Source organism: Lepisma saccharinum, chromosome 26 (genome assembly GCF_977018435.1).
Source record: "Lepisma saccharinum chromosome 26, izLepSacc3.1, whole genome shotgun sequence".
Classification (NCBI taxonomy): Eukaryota; Metazoa; Arthropoda; class Insecta; order Zygentoma; family Lepismatidae; genus Lepisma; species Lepisma saccharinum.
In genome coordinates this window covers 15989820-16010475 of record NC_139254.1, presented here as the reverse complement: position 1 = coordinate 16010475, position 20656 = coordinate 15989820, and the positions used below count along the sequence as shown (strand labels likewise).

At 37.1% G+C, this 20656-nt stretch overlaps 2 protein-coding genes across 4 annotated transcripts in view; one reads left to right on the top strand and one right to left on the bottom strand.

The window, feature by feature from the left end:
- Positions 1–15136, top strand: part of rush (pleckstrin homology and FYVE domain containing family member rush hour) — a 40569-nt gene extending 25433 nt beyond the window's left edge. For 2 of the 3 annotated variants that reach the window (XM_083112870.1, XM_083112871.1), the window contains exons 3-10: positions 846–983; positions 1276–1339; positions 4036–4161; positions 5378–5484; positions 7053–7233; positions 8793–8890; positions 11556–11623; positions 13979–15136. In XM_083112870.1, coding sequence (XP_082968996.1) covers positions 846–983; positions 1276–1339; positions 4036–4161; positions 5378–5484; positions 7053–7233; positions 8793–8890; positions 11556–11623; position 13979 — 783 coding nt within the window. In that variant the 3' untranslated portion in view covers positions 13980–15136. The remainder of the gene's footprint in view (positions 1–845; positions 984–1275; positions 1340–4035; positions 4162–5377; positions 5485–7052; positions 7234–8792; positions 8891–11555; positions 11624–13978) is intronic. The other variant, XM_083112872.1, reaches the window with a different exon arrangement.
- A 4068-nt stretch (positions 15137–19204) lies between these two features.
- LOC145979393 (histone-lysine N-methyltransferase SETMAR-like) lies at positions 19205–20614 on the bottom strand. Its single transcript, XM_083112261.1, has 2 exons — positions 19964–20614; positions 19205–19228 (listed from the first exon to the last, which is right to left on the bottom strand). Exons 1-2 carry the CDS (start codon positions 20612–20614, stop codon positions 19205–19207), a joined length of 675 nt encoding a protein of 224 aa, XP_082968387.1.
- Between the last annotated feature and the right edge of the window lie 42 nt (positions 20615–20656).

Genomic DNA, 20656 nt, shown 5'->3' with positions numbered 1-20656 from the left:
CTTTCCTTCACTCATTACTGTTGGTTCGTAAATGACACATAATTCCCGATGAATGTCAGCTTCACTCAGTCCTTTTGTGTTGAGAAATCTAATCACCAACTTCACATCATATTTGGCGGGATTTTCTATTACAGCAGCCATTTCAACTTCCTGCTACTCACATGTATGCACTTCCTGCTACTCACATGTATGCACTTCCACACTGAGAAATTTACCTCTGTTGCAGGCACAGAATACTAAAGCATGCTTCCGTGCATGCACAGCTTAGTCAGTGTTGCCAGTTCCAAGTAAAAAAATGATCTGCTTTTTTACATGGACCTCGTATAAATATTACCACAGCATTAGTGTAATATAGCATTAGTATAATATAGATCAATTGGGTTTTCCTTGATGTTTTATCAAATTACCAGTATTGATAAAAGTCAATAACCCATGTTGAACACAAGGTTGGAGATCATCTGAGCAGTTACAAGGTGACATGTGGTCAGCACGACAAACCCTCGTTATTGTTCCATCACAACAGACTCACATTTAGCAAATTCTAAGACTCAGAATGCTTTGTGTTTGTCAGTACATGCCGTGTTTGTGTTAACTGCGTTATACTGCCACCTAGGGGCTAAATCTACAATTACATGATGGGCCTATTGCGATTCCAACTTGGAGAGATTCTTTATGTGCTGATATACACATAGTTATGATATGTTACAGTTCTTGTGCTATAAACATTGAAAATCTTGCAGGGAATTATGAATCACCCTGTATATGTTGAATTAATGTATTAAACCAAACTCAGAACTTCCTTCCTCCATTCATGTTTCCTGAAGTTTGACTTTTTTTTCCTGTAGCCTTTGGCAGTACCAGGAAGGGTCCTAGTGGGTGAAGGAGTTCTCACAAAAATGTGCCGAAAGAAGCCAAAAGCTCGTCAGTTTTTCCTCTTCAATGATATCCTTGTGTATGGCAACATTGTTATTAATAAAAAGAAGGTATGTTTTATGCTGTTTACTATTTTAGTCAACTGTACTTAAGGTGTCAAATGCAAACTCTTTGCTATGATGGTAAAAATATTTTGTATAGAGTATTTGAATATATAACTAGTTTCAACCTGTCATAACATATACATTGGATAAAAATAATTTTGTGATTGACTTTCTGGACATTCTTGAAATATATTACTTGTATTCAGTTTTATTATTACATTTTACTGCATATTGTGGTTATTTATTCATTGATTGTGTTCACGTTGTTTATTTATTTTATTTTTTGCATATTTTTCAGTACAATAAACAACATATTATACCATTAGAAGAAGTGAAGCTTGAATCATTGGAAGATGATAACCGTAAGTGTTGCTGATATATATTTATACATGAGATGGTCTTTTTAATTATTTTCTTGGTAGTTTACGTGTATTACAAGCATAAGAAAACAGTTTTTCGTTGCGACGTGTCAGGAGAAAACACGCTTCCTTCATCAGACATTTATTTTTATCTTGACTAAAGATACAGTTATAACAATGGTTAGCAGTTTTTTAAAGAAAAAGAATCCGTTATATAATGGATGTTGTCAATGTTACATTGTTGTAATATAGCAACCTATCTGTGAAAAGAACCAGTCTGTTTTATTTTTATTTCAGATAAAAGAAAAATTGATCACATTATTTTTTTATTTAAAATTATGAATCCCAAATATCATCAGGTAATTCAAGGTCATCATTGTTTTCACAAAGTTTCTTGGATGTTTTCTGTTACATTAAATTTTAAAGATGGTGGCTTACTCCATTTATGAAAAAGAAAACTCCATACTGCATCTATGTTAACATTTTCATTATTTAATTTATTCCAGTGTTCTTCTGCAATGAACGAAGCTTCCCAGACATTCAACTCTATGTTTCCTGTCAATCTCTTTAAAACCCTTCTCTTTGTAACTTTGTCTCCTTGTTATCAAGGGATCCCAGATTCGAAACCTGGTGGTTTTGGCGCACTTGTGATCCCATTTTAAATTACAGACCAGTTACAATCAACCTTTTTGTGCGTAAAATTGGTTTTAAAAGCACACTCAATATTATATCCAAGGTTGATCCACCTCACGTTGAATATTTTTAGAGCTTTTGTGTGTATGATTATTTAGAAAGAAAAAAAATTGTAGAAATTTGATGCAACTATATTTTCATGTGCTTCTAATATCACCACCTCCTTGCTCACATTATAACGAGAATGCATGAAGTGAGTTAATGCATTTTAAGGTGGATGTATAGCTGGCTCTAATTATTTTTAATACCAGTTGTAGGACAATCAATGTCCTTGAAAACTTTTATTCTTTTACGTACCAGAGGCTCGGGTGTCTGGTCCTGAAGCCAGGATAATGTGTTGTGTCGGCTGCATATGTTTTTCATTGTCCCTTCTCTATTGTAGCGATTAGCCAAAGGTTACAGATATACCATGTAAAAGAACTTAATTCAATCAATGTTTTACTTTTTCTTGTCTGTTTTGGGAAGATGATCATGTCCAAAGTGCTCTGATTTCATAACAGAAAATTCATTGAAATTCACTTTCTACACACAGTGGAACCTTGATTTATGGTTTTTACGGGACCGAGCTGGGTGGGGAAAATATAGGAAGGAAAATGTTATTACATTTTGTTGTGTTGGATCATCATAATTGAATGTATAATACGGAAAAATATGTAATCCAGGAATATGAAATTAGGGTTCCACTGTGTAATAATTCTGTGTAACACTTGTGGAAAAAATTGGTTTATTTGCATATAGAGTTTGGTGGCTCTTGCACAGGGGTATCATTACCTTTACCTTCATCCATTTCATATAATCGTCACTGGTCCTCATTGTTGCAATTAGCCAGAAGTGTTAGATAAGTGATGCTAATAACAGAATGCAATATGTGACCAACTTTTACCATAGTTTTCATTATTTATTTCAGGTTGGCTCAGTATATATCACTTGTATTTATGATTAAATTATTTTGTTGTTAGTGCAGACTAATGAGGCTCTGGCATCTGGTCTCACAGCCAGTATAACCTTTATGTTGTGTTGTCCCTATACGTTTGTGATTGCCCCTTCATTATCTCATTCAATCATCAGTCATCCTCATATTCACAGTTAGCCAAAAGTAGCAGAAAAGCAAAGTAAATTAATCATAACCAATCAATCAATTTGTCAATCAATTTTGTTGTTAGTAGTTTGATTTAAAATTGAATGTACAGTAAAACTTCTCAATAATGGACAGGCCTGGGGAAAAATAAATGTCCGCTATTCAGAAAAAAGTGTAGGATGTTGCACAATAGGATAAGCATATTACAGTACGTACTCTACGAACATAATGTTTTTTTTCCTACATTCAAGGAACAAAATACTGTACTACATACGGTGAATTTAAATTTACTAAAGTATCCCTACATACATTACAAATTTCTCGAACACTAAGTTTCTCGAACACTAAGTTTCTCGAACACTAAGTTTCTCTTTTTCATAGACATTGATGACTTCAAATTTTCCCTTTAAAGGCAGTCGTTTGAATTTCTGCGACATCATAGCAGAACTGACACACACTCACAAGATAACCACAAAGAATAATGTCTACTGTTGGCACTTTTAAAAAGAAATGCGTTCAGTGTAACATGAAACTGCATGCTATTTCGAAATATTGGCCATTGTTGTGTCGAATTCCAGGAATTGCAACCGTTTTCTTTCAGGCTGTCCATTATTAAGAAGTTTTATTTGCAGTGGGGAGGTAGTTTTCAGTGTCCGCATCCGTTATTGAGAAGTAATTTTGCCATTAAACCCCATGTATTTCTACCGGGAAATTTAAAAATATCCATAATTTAGAAGTGTGCGCTATTCATAGGTGTCCGTTAGGAGAAGTTTTACTGTAGGTGTGTGTTGTAAAATTAGAGTGCCAATGAGCTATCAAAATCAATAGGCAAATATTTTTTTTTTTTTTTTGCTGCAAAAGTTACGTGGATGTGGATGATACTTTTTTGATACTAATATAATGCATTGCTTTTGATTGTTCACTTTAGAATACCGGAATGGTTGGCTAATATGTACTGCATCGAAGTCCTTTGCTGTGTATGCCGCAACCTCTACAGAGAAGCAGGAGTGGATGGCACATATAAGCAAATGTATTGAAGACCTTCTCAGGAAAAGTAAGTACAAAAACAAGAGCAAGAGGTTTTATTTTTTTATATAGTTTTAGAATGACATGGCCCAGGTTGTGTGATCTAAGATCGAAATTTTTCCAGCCTTGTCCCTGTAGAAATCAGCTCTGGGGCTCACCCAGCCTCAAATGAATGGGTACCTGGGCAGTAAAGATAGCTAGAGTGGGGTGCTGGTCACATCACCTCCAAAATGGCCAAAATCGAGAATGTGTGGACCCTACCCTCACATCCCCTAATGTGTGTTCATGAAACCTTCCCTTATGACATGATAAAACAGTGTATGTAAGGGAAGTTTATAATACTGTATCTTGCAATTGTGTACAAAACATATATTTATATTTACAGGGGGGGCCTCCCCGATGCCGCAGTGGTAGCGTCACCACCTTGTAATCAAGGGGTCCCAGGTTTGTTACCCGGTGGAGGCACATAGTGGTTCGGATCCCACTTAAGCTGTAGGTCCAGTCCCAATTATACCGTGTTTGTTACAACCTGTCCCGGTTCCCGCGCTAGCTGATGGCTGGCTTTTCTCGGTGCTGGAGAAAGTCGAAGCCAGGCAGCCAATTAAAATACACAATGTGGCAACAGCGTCTACGTAAGCGCCTCTCTTCTGGCTTCCATTTGCTCCTCGCTGTCCACAGATGATTTTTTCCTCGTTTCTCATTGGCACCGAAACTGTCGAGTGCTCCCTAGCGCGGGAAACGGGACAGGTTCTAACAAACGCGGTATAACTGTGCACAAAGTGGACTTCAAACACCAAATCAATCAATAAACACATCTGTTTTTTATGTAGAAATTTCAACAAAAATATACAGGCCCACCTCGGAATCGAATGTAGACCTTCCACTGGCAGATGGCTGGATCACTATGACCCTTGCACACATCTTGTTACATACATTAATTAAGAATTTGAAGGAGCCATTCAATTTTCATATAGAGCATTTGCAATTTTACATTTGATTGGTAGAATATCAGTTATCGAAGTTGAAAATTTTATGTCAATGTTGGCAAAACTTTCATGCCAGTTCATGTATAAATTTCATCATATTAAAGAAATACCAATGAAACTAATGTCTTAAAAATAAATCTACTTTTGCATCCTGTATATTTGAGTTCCAAGTCTTACAAAAGTTGTCTTTTGAATTCTGGCCCTCAACCTTTAGTTTTGCATTTGCTCTGAACATAATTGAATTTTCAATTGTTCCAGGTGGAAAGAAGGCCGTAGAAGTTCATGCTGCTGTCTGGGTGCCAGATTCAGAGGCTGCTGTCTGTATGCACTGCAAGAAAACTCAGTTCACTGTGCTTAATAGAAGGGTAAGAGCTCATTCTCCCCTCCGTTTTCTGCTACCTTCATTATTTGTAAATAGTAAATGGCGTATATCAACACACACACACACCTTTAAAAAGGATCTGAATTTTCAAACTGATCTAGGTGCTTCATCGGGAGTGGGGAAGGAACATGCATTAAGCCAACCTCTGGGGCAACCTTCTTCGCCATCAGAAACAACCTCTGATGGAATAAGGCATTTTTGTTTTCATCTTGAATAAAAATTTCACTTTGTAAATTAAATCAGTTTCAGAGCTACATATAAACATAATTTTGTTGACAAATTACACTCATCAGCAATGTATAGCATTGACTGTAATTGCAAGAAATCATATATAGTTCATCTGCCTTAGTCATGACTACCAACGTAAGTGCACAATTGCTGACTGGACAAGTCAAGTAACAAAATAGGGGTGGAACGTATAAGGAAAGCAGTTTCTGTTATAATTGTGTGCTGCTGAAACAACATACAGAAAAACCTTGTTAATCCGGACTTGGGGGGGGGGGATAAGTTTACCAGTTTAACGAAAGTCCGGATTAACTGAAATAACCTAAAAGAACAGAGAAAGTACATTGAAACTCTGTTGTAGCAACAAAACACGTTCATTATGGTGTATTTAAAGGGCATAGGCCTAAATACACTATACAGTACAGTACAAAGTCTGGGGGAAGCAGAAATTTCATCAGTGGTTGACTGCGTTTTCTTTTGGAATTCTCCTGTTGACTTCTAGTTACATTTAAAAACCTTGCAATCTGCTTTTTTTTCTTCTTTTTTTTCTTTTTGCCTGTCCGGATAAAGCAAAGTCCGGCTTATCGGGGTTCGGATTAATGAGGTTTTACTGTACTAATGTTGCTGGCGGAATACATTAAAAGTTGTAAAATCCATCACAAAATGCAGAGTGAGTGGTGATAAAGAAAACCACCAAATACATAGCGTTGAAATATTGATATGAAATGTACAGTGTTGTTTTGTCCATGTTTTCGCTATCATGTGTAAATTCCTCCTTTCGAGATAGTCTCATCTGTAGCCGAACTGTATTGTTATATCTGTTACCATTGTTCATTATTAGTTTTCTCAAAAATTTTGTATTGGTCCTTTCCTACAGTTCAATTATGCTCTTATTATCTTGTATTTCTATGATTTTTTGAAGTATTTAAATTAGGGATGGGCCGATATGAAATTTTGGCCGATACCGATAAAGTACTGATATAAAATTTACCAACACCGATAACCGATATTCTACGATCTGATATAAAATTAGAAATGGTCCATGAAGAACCAGGAAGGTTCATTGACCTCCTTAATAAATGTGTGTTTCAAGGTGACTGCAGTAGGGCATGGAGATTATCCATAAAAATTACAACAAAATGGCAGAATTTTGCACTAAATTATCAGATATTTATCCCTATATCGGATCAGTAGTTTTACCGATATGCCTATATTGGCCAATACAGATAGAGTACCGATTAATTGGTCCCAACCCTAATTTAAATAATATGCAATATTGTATCATAATAGTAGATGTGTGATTATATTTTTTATCTTTCTTTTCAGCATCACTGTCGTAAGTGTGGTGCTGTAGTGTGCGGCCCGTGTTCCAACAAGAGGTATCTGCTCCCTTCTCAGTCGTCCAAACCTTTACGAGTGTGCCTTACATGTTACGATAAGTTGTCCCGAGCTAAAGCCCAGCAGAATAACATTGGGAGTCCAACTGAGAATAATGCATTGAATGCAGGTAAATTGCCAGCTACTACTCACTAAATCTTTGGAGCGGTATCACATAAGTGCTTCAATTGAAAGTTCTAAAGTTAACGAGCCTCCTCGATGGCATAGTGGGAAAGCTCGATACCCAGTGGAGGCACATTGTGCAGCAGTTCGGATTCTGCTTTAACCTTAAGCGTCCGACTGGTTGAAATTTCGACTGCCACATGTATATCCGTTGAGGACTGACAGTCGATATTTCAAGCAGCAGCAATTGATGCGATATTTCTTGAAAACTACTCATCCTATTTCAGTTCTGTCTTTTTTGATCTTTAGTATACTTACGAAGGCATGACATACTCGGATTACTCGACAAGCAAGAATGAGTAAAAAACAACATTTCAAGCAATGTCCGACAATTAAGGATTCAGGGGATACACGGGAGCAAGGACCCAATTGTCGAAATTTGCCCCACTCACGTGTTAGCACACTGCATCATTTGAGGCCTCCCTGATGGCATAGTGGTAACGTCATCGCTTTGTAATCAAGGAGTCCCAGTTTCGATACCTGGTGGAGGCACATTGCACAGTGGTTTGGATCCCACTTTAAACTGCAGGTCCAGTCCTGATTAGCCTATCTGTGCACAAAGTGGACTTAAAACATCAATTCAATGGCAGCATTTGACGTGCCCTTACTTGAAAACTGTACAAAAGCTTTTTGTTTTCCTTATGTTACTATGGGATAAATTTAAAATAAGAGGCTGAAACTTCTCAAACACTGCATATTTTTGAAAAATTTAAATTGTAAATGTAAGAATGAGTAAAAAGGGACATTTTAAGGAACATCCGACAAGTAACGGTACAGGGGGAAAGTGGGGGCAAAGGACCAAAGTTAGAAATTTTCCGTAATTACACAAAATTTCCAAACCCCATCATTTCTGTTTTTTTCCCATGGCATGTGCATTACATATCCTCATAGAGTGGTATTTTGTCATGCTTCTCCCCAAATTTGATCCATTTACTGTCCATAGGGCAGCTGCTAGAAGGAATCAAAATTCAGGGCACTGTCCCAAACGTGGCAACACTGCTTTATATAATGTTATTTTTTACTCAGGAAGTGTCAATTTGATTTCAACAAAACTTTGCACGATTGTAGGAATGTACCACTGCTACATACTACATTTTTTTTTTCATTCACTTCAGTCTATTGAGGTGGCACAATTTTTTTTTAAAAAAAAATTCAACTTTGTTGTTTGTTCTTGTTCCTTTAACACTAATTTTTGGGAAACACAAGGTATAAATTTTATCTCTGCTAAAAGCCCTGCTAATTTCATCTGTCTACGACAAATAGTTCCCAATGATTTTTATGTTCTTTGTGTCAAGTTTGAAAAAAGCCCAAGCTTGAAAAGGTGCAGGCTTCCTTCAAAAGACAGGTGCGAGAGAGGTCCGGCATCATAACGGTTAAACTGTAGTTCCAGTCCGGATTAGCCTATGTGCGCATAGTGGACCTAAAACAAAACAAACAAAGTTAGCTAGTGCATGTAGATTACATGAAACAGTTAACAATAGAATTAATTAGAAACATTCTTTACAGATAAAGAGCGAAGTGGGTCAGCTGATTCATCCGGAGAAGAAGATTCAGATGATGATGACGAAGCAAATAGGTCGCAACAAGATACAACTCATGATGAGGTAAACACTTTCTTGCTAGTTAGTTCCAGAGTGATTTCTGATATTCTTTTATTTATCAATCAGTGTTCAAAATTTAGTGGTTACAAGTTGTCTGCTATAAGCATTACGGAAAATTTGCATGTCATCTTGAATCTTGTAAATGCAGGAGCACAGACTAATTCATATTTTCAGATTATAGTAAAATGAATAATTAGGCCAATCAGTTTTGTGCTTTGGCAGCTTCATCGTGACTGTAAATGGTTGTTCACTTTAATAGCTTCTGACATAGGACTGAGACACATACTGTTTGAAACATTGCTAATGCTATTATTCTTTCCGATTCCCACTGATTCTGATGCTTGAACATTGCAACAGTTATTAGTTATGTTCAAAATATTTATAAATATTAATATATATGAGGGAAGGGACAGATTAATCAGTACTCTATCGGTAATGCCCAATATAGGCATATTGGTGTATCTGTTTATCGGTAAAATTACCGATCTGATATACCGTATTTACTCATGTATAATGTGCACTTTTTTCCAAAATATTTGCCCCCAAATAGTGTGGTGTGTATTATGCACGGAATAATTTTTTAATGCTTACGGAACCCTGTCATGTTATGTATCGTTGTAAAGCTTGAATTCTGCAGTTTATGAATATGGCAATAGTATTCCATTCAAAATGGTGACACTTATTTGCAATGCGGTTGAAATAAGCTCATTACAAAATGAAGGAACGTTATGATTTTTATGGTACTTTGTGTGAAGAAAAAGATAAAAAAAAAAGAAAATAATAAAAATGTATCACTGGCCAAATAATATGACACATATGAAGTGTGTAAATGCCTTACTGGAGGAACTCTTGTGCTGCTAGTTTGAGGGTCCTGAATGTGCCTCCTATAAATGTTTCGTTAGTCATACAAAAGTATATACTTTGAAGTTTTTCTAGAAAAAGTAAAGAGGAAATGAGCAAAACCAATTATAAAAGTTTAAAGGCCATGTGCCACAATTTTTCACTTTGTAATGTAATGTTCTCCTCTTGGTCCACATAGTAACAGGTGGCTCATTGAATTGGAAGGATGTCATTCACTGTTGATCGGGATAGCAACAGCTTTACGACCTACAACTAACAAATCCATTTCTTGAACCTGGTTTGTTCTGTGCATTATATACGAGATATAATTGTTTGTCACTTTTCCCTATCAAAAACCAGGGTGTGCATTATACACGCGTAAATACGGTATCTATAAAAATCTTATAATTTAGTGCTAAATTCTGTCATTTTGTTATAATTTTTATGGATAAACTCTGTGCCCTACTTTCTAAAAAAAAAAAATGTCTAAATATGCAATTTCTTTTGCACTGCAGTCACTTTGAAAAAAACATTTATTAAGGAGGTCAATGAACCATTCAGGTTCTTCAAGGACCATTTGGAATGTTATATCGGATTAGTATCAGTAAATTTTATATCGGTATCAACCAAAATTTCATATCTGCTCATCCTTAACCACATCTATTATATAATGGTCAGCCACTGGGAGTGCTTTCAGACTCGCCACCAAAGTTTCTGGATTTGAATCCGAGCATGAGTGTATCATCACTCATTATTATGATTAGCCAAAAGTAGCAAAAAGTAAAGTAAAAAAAAGTAAAGTGCTCCCCTGTGCATAGCACCACACCATGAAGGCGTATAGGGGTGTGGGGGTAACGCCGCACACTTTCTTGATCCGGTCGTGAGTGAGGGTGATGTGATCAGCATCACGCCCCTGACTGCCTTTACCCCCAAGGGTTTCCCCCAGGTACCCATGTTATTTGACGCTGGGTGGCCACCGGGGCCGCTTCCAACGGTAGAAAAGTTCCCAGATTTGAACCGGCCGGGGATTGAACCTATAGCATGGTAGTCAGACGCGTTACCGACTGAGCCACCGTGGCCACTAAAAGTAGCAAGAAGGGGGATGCTAAATATCAAAAATAAAAATACAAAACTGCGTGACTTCACAGAAAGATGTTGATGGAATCCAGGAAGGGTCTTCTCAAAACCCATGCAAATCAACCAGACCAACTTCTATGCCTTAACACACTTTCAGCCACCTTAGTGAACGAGTGTGTGCACTGGTCAAGTTTCAGCCCTTCAGTATACCTTCATAGACATCGTCTAATCATCATTCATCCTAATCATAGCATTAGCCAAAAGTGACAGAAAAACGTCAAATAAGAAAAAGTGATTTATCCTTTCACGTTCTGTGGGTAGTTTTATTTTATTATTTCTTACTTGAAAACAGTAGTTTCAAATCATATTGTGTAAGATTATAAATATTATCGGAATTCATACCAATTCTGATTCTGGTACAGATTCTAACGATACCCAAACGGAATATTAAAACAGCCACAAAATCCTCTTTTGCCACGCAATTTGACTGTGGATAATGATAGTTTTGAGATTATTTGTGGATAGCTATCCATCCTTGGACTCCTGTTTTTACAAGTAATTTTCGATTTGTAATGTTTAATTCAATCTGCTAATACTAACTTCATAATGAGCATAAAAAGGCACAGGAATTATTCTATTCAAATAGAGTCAAACATATGTTGGCATTTCAGTGTATACATTGAGTATGTTAAAACATGATTGTTTACTCAAATTATTTCGTATTACACAATTATTTTTTTTTATGTAACAGCAGCTCAATCATTGGAACATTGAAGAGAAATTACCAGACTGGAGTTCAATGAGGGCAACTATAATTTAGTAGGCCTTATTTTATTGGTTTATGATTTGGTTTTATCCACATATCTGTGAAATTAGATAAGTTTTGTGTGTCGTGTTTTGCCTGACACTGTGCTAAAATTTGCATTGAGCTAAAGAAAGCATGGTGTGATAGGCTTGTTGTTCTAAATTCGATTGTAGAAGTATGTACGCACCAAGAATTCAGACTGTATGTGCATATAATTGTTAAAAATAAATAAATTGTACTCACCCTAAGGCATGATCAAACAGTACATTAGACGTATGCAAATATTAGGCTCGTCTGAAATTGATGCAAAAGTCTCTATTCACACCTGGGTCTCCCCGATGGCATAGTAGGGTCCCCGCTTTGAACCCCCAGTGGAGGCACACTGGTTTGGTTTCAATTTTAAACTGTAGGTCCAGTCCTGATTAACTAACCTATCTGAGCTTACTACAAACTCCATTCCTGGTCCCTTCCCTCCATCCACATTTTATATGAGGTCTCGGCAAGATTAAATTGTTATTCTCATAATTTTATAACTTGCGTAAGTTGACGTAGAGTGCTATAATATTCAAATGTTGAATTTATTGTATTTTCAGATATTAGTTTGGCTTTATTTTTTAGTTACGAGAGTCATCCAGAAGAAATGGAACATTTTGGTGTAAAACACACAGAACAAATTATCTGTGCAAAAAATGTGTTACAGAAACTACATACCGTACTCTGCTTTTCCATGTATTTGCCATTCAAGCAGTTATCATAGCGTGATACCAGTTTGTTGATAAAATCATTGCATTCGATTGCAACCAGCGTTTTTGAGTTCATCAGCTGTGGCAAAGTGCTTTGAAGAAAGAAAGTCTTACAATTTCGGGAACAAGTGGTAATCACTGGGTGCCAAATCAGAGCTGCATGGCCCGACCCTGTGGCCGAGCGGTTAGCACATCGCGCTGCAACGCCAAGGGTCCCGGGTTCGAATCCCGGTCGGGCTTGGTTGTTTGTGAATGTCCATTCATCAATTTCATCCTTTCATCACTCATCCTCATCTTCGCAAATTAGCCAAGAGGCACAAAACGCGAAGTAAAATAAACTAAATCAATCAATCAATCAGAGCTGCATGGCAGATGGTTTAGTCGCACATGTTCAGGGCTCACAGCTCGGTACCGTACACATACAAGCACACGTGTGCACCATCTTGCTGCTTGCCTCAAACTGAGGGGTTGTAGCTAGAGTGTGCTGTGAGCTACACTCGAATGTTCCTTTTTTCCGGCATGTATGGCGAATATGTGGAAAAGTAGACTGAAGATGTAAAGTTTCTGTACCATAAATTTTGTGCACACACCAAAACGTTCCTTTTTCTCTGGATGACCCTTGTATTAACACAATGTATTTGTCCATGCTGTAAAGGCTTTCAGACCGAAGTGACAAGCAACACATGACAAGCGATGCATATTAGAAACGAACCTTGAAAAATAAATGCAACCTTTCATATTGAAGTGACATGACAAGCTGCATGTGCTGCTTGTCGTTTGCATGTCATTCGGACTGGGCCATTTTCTCAATAGCATGCATTGTGTTACTTTGGTCTGTTGGTTGTGTGCGCACAGTGAATGCTTTTTAACAGACTGAAAGTGCCCGTGCTGACTGGTGCATGTTGCTTGTCACTTTGGTTTGAAAGCGGCCTTAAATATTACAAACATTTGAGCATCTATAATTGTGTAATATGCATGGGTTTTTATTGTTAGCATGGTTAGACCCACATTTTTTACTGTTAACAACAGCGAACTTTATAGTAAGAAAAGTACGAGGACTGGGGCATAAGTCATGACAAATATATTTTTTTCAAAGTTAAATGGCGCTACCACAATATTATGGTCTGTGCCAGAGAACATGGCACCTGTAGTATGTGATCACATCACTAGATGGCAGTGTGATGAATGGTTAACGTACAGAGGACAGTGGTAATTCATTGTTAAGTCAACCACCGCCGCATGGCGTGAACAGCATGTGTATCAAAATGTCAGTTTTCAGAGAAGATACGCCAGAGAATGCCACAGGGAGCTGGTGGAAACTATTCGGAATAGTGTACGACTGTAGTATTTTGTTCTTATAAATCTTGTATGCTTTCTGATTGTAAACATGTGGCACAATGCTATTTTAAGAATGTTTTGCTCGCTTCTCTAACCTACACCTGGTACACATGATCTGCATTGTTCATACATTCCACAGTACCAGATACTGCTCCCTTTCATTTCTATATTTCTGATTTTCATGCCAGTCCTGCATTCTCATGAAAGAAAAGGGAAAAAAAAGTGCCTTGACTTGTGCCCCAACCCTCGCATTTTGAAGTGATAAAACTCATAATTACCATTTTTCAGGCCAAATTCTATGGAACTGGTACCGGAGATAAGTAACTGAAGAGTGAATGGACGAACGAACTCTTCAGATCTTAAATAAGGCAGCAATAGAAACTGAATTGACCTTCTTCAAATGGTTGCAGACCGGATCTCCCAAGTGCAAGGAACTGATTGTTGTCTGGTGGAGAATTGTGTCGATTTGTATAAGCATATAAAAAAAATATATGTATATGTGTGTATGTGTGAGTGGATGTGCTCAATTCAGATTCTCGCGAAGGAAATAGGATTACCCACCAATCCATGTCTAACGTATTGTGTAACATGAGAACTGTACTTTGGGGATGTTTTCTCTTCTCTTCAATTAATAACCTGTGTGTGAACAAAAAAAAAGCAGTCATCTCAATCTGCAACCTTTTTTTTTTTGTTGTTAACTTGTTAACTAAATCATTAACTTAAGGCTCATTTCAATAGCGAAAGCAACTCTCCTGAATCTCTCTCTACACATATCTTGTTGGACTGATAAAGATGTATATACTGCAAAAAAAGTTTTATATCTATATATAGGCTACATGGAAGGGTTTGTGGTTACCAATCATTGTTATTTACAAATATTATATGTTTTACTTATGTGATAAAACTGTAGAAAAGGAGAGTACTTTGAAAAATCCGACCGCATCGAAGGAAGTCTTATCACTATAGCTTTCACATGAAGCAAAATAGCAAGATGTTGCAAAATTAACATTAATGTTAATGTCCTATGTTGTATGTAGTTAATATGAGTCCTCCATACCTTTCACATTATGTAATCTTGCAAACTGTGGAACTGAATTTGTCTTCCTGATTACACATGGAACATTTTTCTATTTTGTGATAAGTTGTAATAAACATTATGTATGGAGGAAACTGGGAAAGTGTTGCTATCGTGCTGGTGACTAAGATGCACAGTTGTCTGTCCGGATACCATAATTTACACATGCTTTACCTGTGGGTATTGTGCCTTCCATAGATATAGTGTCATATCATGTGAAACTATTGGATAAAGAAATAACGTGATGTACATCTTGTTTTCTTCATGTACATAGACTGTTAGCCATATATACATTTTCCTCTGCTCGAAATATTGTGAAACTATGAGTGTACTTACACTCCAAACTAAGCAATAAATCATATTAAAATTCAGTTTTAAAAACTTCAATTCCTTATCCTATTGAAGAACAGTACTGTGTTTGATGTAACACAGCTACTGTGTAGAAGTGGAAGGTGATTGGTTCAGGTCAGTTTTTTTTTAGTTTGAGCAGTAAATTTTGACCTAAAAATAATGTTCACTCTTAAAATGAAAGCTTGGTTTTTTCATAAATTACAACAGAGTAGTTGAATAGTTAGACAAAACCCATTGTTTGGTGTTCTAAACTACTGAAGTAAAGGGGGGAAAAAGAAAGTAATTGCTAATGTAGTTGTCTTCAAGGTTTTTCTGTGTAAGCCATTCACCTCCTTTCAGAGTTGCCCTTGCACAGTATCTGAACATACAGTTGTGTTCCATGCACATCAGATAATATTTTTTTATATATTGTGATTAAAACCTGATTAAAGCAATTATAGTGGACATCGTTATATAGTGGAGATCGCTTCCTAGTTGTCGGTGCTAATATGGCAGTAGCTACATTCTGTCAACACACCAACTTTCATGTTCCCCGTAAAATGATTACCTTTCCACGTTTCAAAATCGTGAGTGCTGTCTAAAGTAAATACTTTGATACTTGCGTTTGCATGTTCGAATCCAAAGTAATACGATTTTTTTCCCAGCAAATGACTGAAATCATTAATAACGGTTCTTGCAATGTGATAAAGAATAAAAATGGAGAATTTAGCTTAAACCAACTTATAAATGATCATACCCTGATGTGAAGCGTGAGATGCACGATCGGAAAGCTTGAATGTTGCATTGAAAACTGCAGAGAACAATGACTGACTTATGAACAGTGAAAAGTTTTTCTATGCTTCAATGGGCTTTTAGTTATTACTATAAATAAACAAGGGAGAAGAACACAGGTTGGTTTGATGAACTAAATTGTATACTAAAAGTTTTAAAGAAACAAAACACGTTCACGATATAAAATATGGCATTCAAATTCAGGCACATTCCACCAACTGAAAGAGTATTTTGAAAATTAATAATATTTGGATAACCGGCAAATCCAAACTTAACGTTGAGCCCGTAAAGCACTTGATAATTACAGAAATATAATTTTACTTAATTTTGTCTTGATTGTGGAAATAATGTGTTGCAACGAGCAATAGTATGTTTTAAGAGTGTGTTTAGAATATCTTGTGTACTGCATGAGAATACTGAAGTCATTTTTAGTTTCCTAATCATATAAAAATTATTCATTGTAATCTTTAAATAGGAAAGCCTTTGTTTCTTTGCAGATAGAAATTCAATTGCAAAACAATTTACCAAATTAACAAATATTTACATTACATATTTGTGGTATGTGCTCGTATGCTTTATACAGGATGAGGAAGGAAGGAGATATAAAAGGTAGAAAATTAGTTCTTAGGTAGCCTGTCCTGCTTTTGTCAGAAAACCTGATCAGCATACTGAACCAAGCCATCACATCAGATACGACTTCAATAATAAGATCCATTTCTATGGCCAAATAACTCCAAAAAAGGTAATAAAATTGTCAGTGTGAGTAGACGGAGAAATAATTGCCTCCTATCTTACATTATACGCTGTATGCCTAGTGTGGTTTGCCTGTCCCTAAAGAGTAAGCTGGAGACAAACCTCTGTAGATTGTAATTTTTTGTTCCAGCTTACAAATCACACGAAATACCTTCGCTCACTTCAGTGTGCTGCACAAGGTCATGTTCGACTTATAAGCAGATACCCCGTGACTCCACGGCCAGCCATCAGCAACGCAGAGAACCTTCTGTAACTTTGTGAGGTTCCTTCGCATCCCTGATAAAGCGCATGCTCCGTGTATTGTGGCACGTTTTGCATAACTGGATAACTAGCAGTGAGTTTGTACTCTGGATATTTTTTGAACTCTGAGAAAAGTAAGGATGTGCAGAGAAAACATTTTTTTTCTTTCGATTGTGTGCTCAAATGTTGCAGGTGAGACACAACAATTACATTAGTGAGTCACTCGCGAGAAATAAACACTTCAATGTTTAGAAACTTAGCAAGCGTTACTCACGAGACAAATATATTGTCAGACTGTCAGAAGGCCCGGTGGTGTGGTGGTAGTGTGTTAGTTTAACACGTGTAAGGTACTGGGTTCGATTCAAGTTTGATTGCCTCCAATTTTTTGTTGAATTTTGAATTGAATTTTGTTTTCCAAACTTTTACGATAATTACTTGTGAATAGAATTATATTCATTCCTGGATCATTTTCTCGAAAGAAATGTATACTTTTCGCCAGGCATAACATTTTTTGAATAATACACGTGGACAATTTAATATGTAAATGTTAGTTAACCACTTTTCTCATCATTTAACAATCTTAAAAAAAATAATTTTCATAAATAAAATTGAAAACTGTAAAATAGTGATTTCCACCCAAAAATAAAGTAAAAATATATTTCACCTTTATTATTATTATTAAATAAAATGCAAAAATTTGTTCGAGGTATTTTTAAAGAAATTGGGCAGTAGAACGGGAATCGAACCCAAAACCTTCGGGACGTGAAACTTATTCGCTACCATGGGCCACCTGACCACTTAAAAGTCATACAATAGCTTCGCCTCATCAAGGCACTTGGAAAGCATCGAAACCTTCAAATGCCTTTCCTCGCATTGTTTCTTCTTTTAAGTCCACTTTATGCACAGTAAGAGAGCTTATACTGGACTGAACCTACAGTTTAAAGTGGGATCCCAACCCCTTGTGTCTAAACCGGGCATCAAAGGTTTCCTCGGAAATTGATGGCTAACGTGCAATATTATCAATACTAGTTTCGGGCATGGATGTTTGTGTTTGTCCGAATGAGAAGAAAGAGAACAGAGAAAATTGACATGTGAGACAACTGAGAAAAATGTGAAAAATTGGAGATACTGACGAGTATGTGTATTCCTTTAATTTAATAATAAAAAAAAACTACAGGGTACCCTACCACTATACAAAGTTCCGTTTCAAACCGTAGCCTCTCCTTCTTAGATGAAATCAACAGATATTCGCAGTATGTGACTTGTGTGCCTTTTCGTGAAAAACTTAGATATTTTAGTTTAGTTTACAATTTTAGTTCATCATTAGTTCTTCTCTCTTGTTTATTTATATTAATAACTAAATTCCTATTATAGTATGAAAATACATTTCACTCTTCATAAGTTGTGCATTGTAAACTGTTCATAAATAATGCATTGTTCTCTGCAGTTTTCAATGCAACATTCATGCTTTCTGATTGTGCTTCTTACGCTTCACATTAGGATATACTGTAATCATTTATAAGTTGGTTTAAGCAAAATTCTCCATTCTTAGTCTTTCAATATATGATATCAATATCACATTGCAAAAACCGTTATTAATGGTTTCAATGTCATTTGCTGTTTTATAAATAAGGTTGGATGAAATTAGACAAAAAATAAAGTTACAATAACCGACACTCCAAACGAGACAACAAGAAACGTTTTTGCAAGTACTCTACTAAAACAAAAGTTTATTTTCAGATTGCTAATTCCAGAGGTATAACATGCTTAGCCAGGTGTGTCTTACATTTTCTGTACTTTTGTTAATTGAGTAGTTTTGGTCTTTCCCTAGGTTAATCATGGGAATAGTGAGGAATGTTTTTTAGACAAAGATGATAAATAGACATGCAGGAATAATCATCCTCGCAAAAAATCCAGAACCCAAGCCTGGAACCTTCGATGCAAGGTGTGTTTCTTGTTCTAACTATATCTGTGTGTTTTCGTTAGTCATATGTTATTCCGTGAGTAGATACGAAGAAAGTAAATAAATAAGACAAGTGGGTGGAAGGGACTGGAGAATCGTAGCTACGGAACCACTGAGAAGATATCCTTCGCCAAGATAGAGAATCTCTCTATCCCTTGAGATAGAAAACCCATTAGAAGAATGAAAGGACAGATTAAAATATTAAATTTGATGTGTATCCTTTCATCAAAATGCCTAGAAAACAATATAATATACTTATTTTTTTTTGCCCTTGGTGGGGATCGAACCCAGGCCTCGCTGATGAAAGCTCTGCACGCTAACCAACACACTATCAATAACACTACCTTTTCTTTTTTCCCAGTCAGTCTGTTTCCTTTCTCAGCACCTGAAAAAGCAAATGCATCATAATTTCTGATAGTTTCATTGTCTATTAATAGAAACCACGTATGTCAAAAAATGACTCATTCTTTCTGTGAAATATCCCATGTTTTGCACATCATGCTTCTCTGTTTACTGTTATTTGGACATAGAGTTGGAAGTTAAAACTTAGCTTTGTGTGTGTGTTTTCACGTGCATGTGTGTGCCAAGAGTGGTGTGAATGTTGTTCTAGGTATTATTTTTGTTCAAAGAATTAATACGAGGGTTGGAACTTAAATAGTGGCAACTATTTATTCACAACCGATACACAAGAGTTACATGTTTGTACCTGTTACTGTCCTTCAAAGTAGTCACCAGCGTTGTGTAGAACCCGTTGCCAGCGATGTGGAAGGCATAGTATACCATTAGCAGAGCCTGTTCTGTTGATGGTGCGAATGGAGCGGTCTACTGCCTGTTGAATCTCTGGAACAGTTCTGAAGCGAATGCCACGAAGTGGTTCGGAATCTTCGGAATCAAATCAAAGTCACAAGGACTTAAGTCCGGGGAGTATGGTGGATGGTACAGTACTTCCCAGTCCCATCGACCGAACAGAGCAGCCACAGCTTGCGCTGTATGCACCCGTGCATTGTTGTGCAAAATGATGGGGGGGGGGGGGGGGGTTGCGCAGAAAGTGTCGCCGCTTCTTTCGCAAAGCTGGTCGCAGTTGATGCTCCAAATTTGAACAGTAATACTGGGCATTTACAGTCTGCCGTGGAGGAACGTAATGCGTTAGGATAACATCATCACAGTCGTACAAGAGAATCACCATAACTTTCACCGCACTGGGGCTCTGACGCACTTTCGACTTTCGCGGTGACCCATAATGACGCCATTTGTTGGATTGGCGTTTCAGTGTTGGCTCGTAAGATCTGGCCCATGTCTCATCCAGTGTTACGATATGGCATAAGAAAGCCTCACCTTCGCGCTCATAGTGCTCCAAGTGCATCTGAGCAGCGTCGTAACGCATCCATTTCTGAATTTCCGTCAACTCATGCAGAACCCATCGTGATGCAATTTTGCGCATGCCCAGGCGTTCTTTCAGGATGCGAAGCACAGTCGTATGCACTAATCCGGTTTCGTGGGCGAGCTCACGAATCGTCATGCTTCGATCACTGTCCACTAACGCGGCAACAGCTTGCACTTCTTCTTCAGAGACGCTAGGACGACCTGCCCGGTGCATGTCTGCCACAGTTTGCCGACCTTCGTTGAAGGCTTTTACCCACCGTGCCACTGTTCTGTACGGCAATGCCGATTCCCCGCACGCCTCTTGAAGCCCTTGATGACACTGTCGTGCTGTACGACCTCTGGCACATTCAATCTTGATCCAACTCGGTTGTTCCTGTTTGGAAAACATAGTGACCTTCACGTTAGACCGCTCGCTCAAAAGTGACTGTGT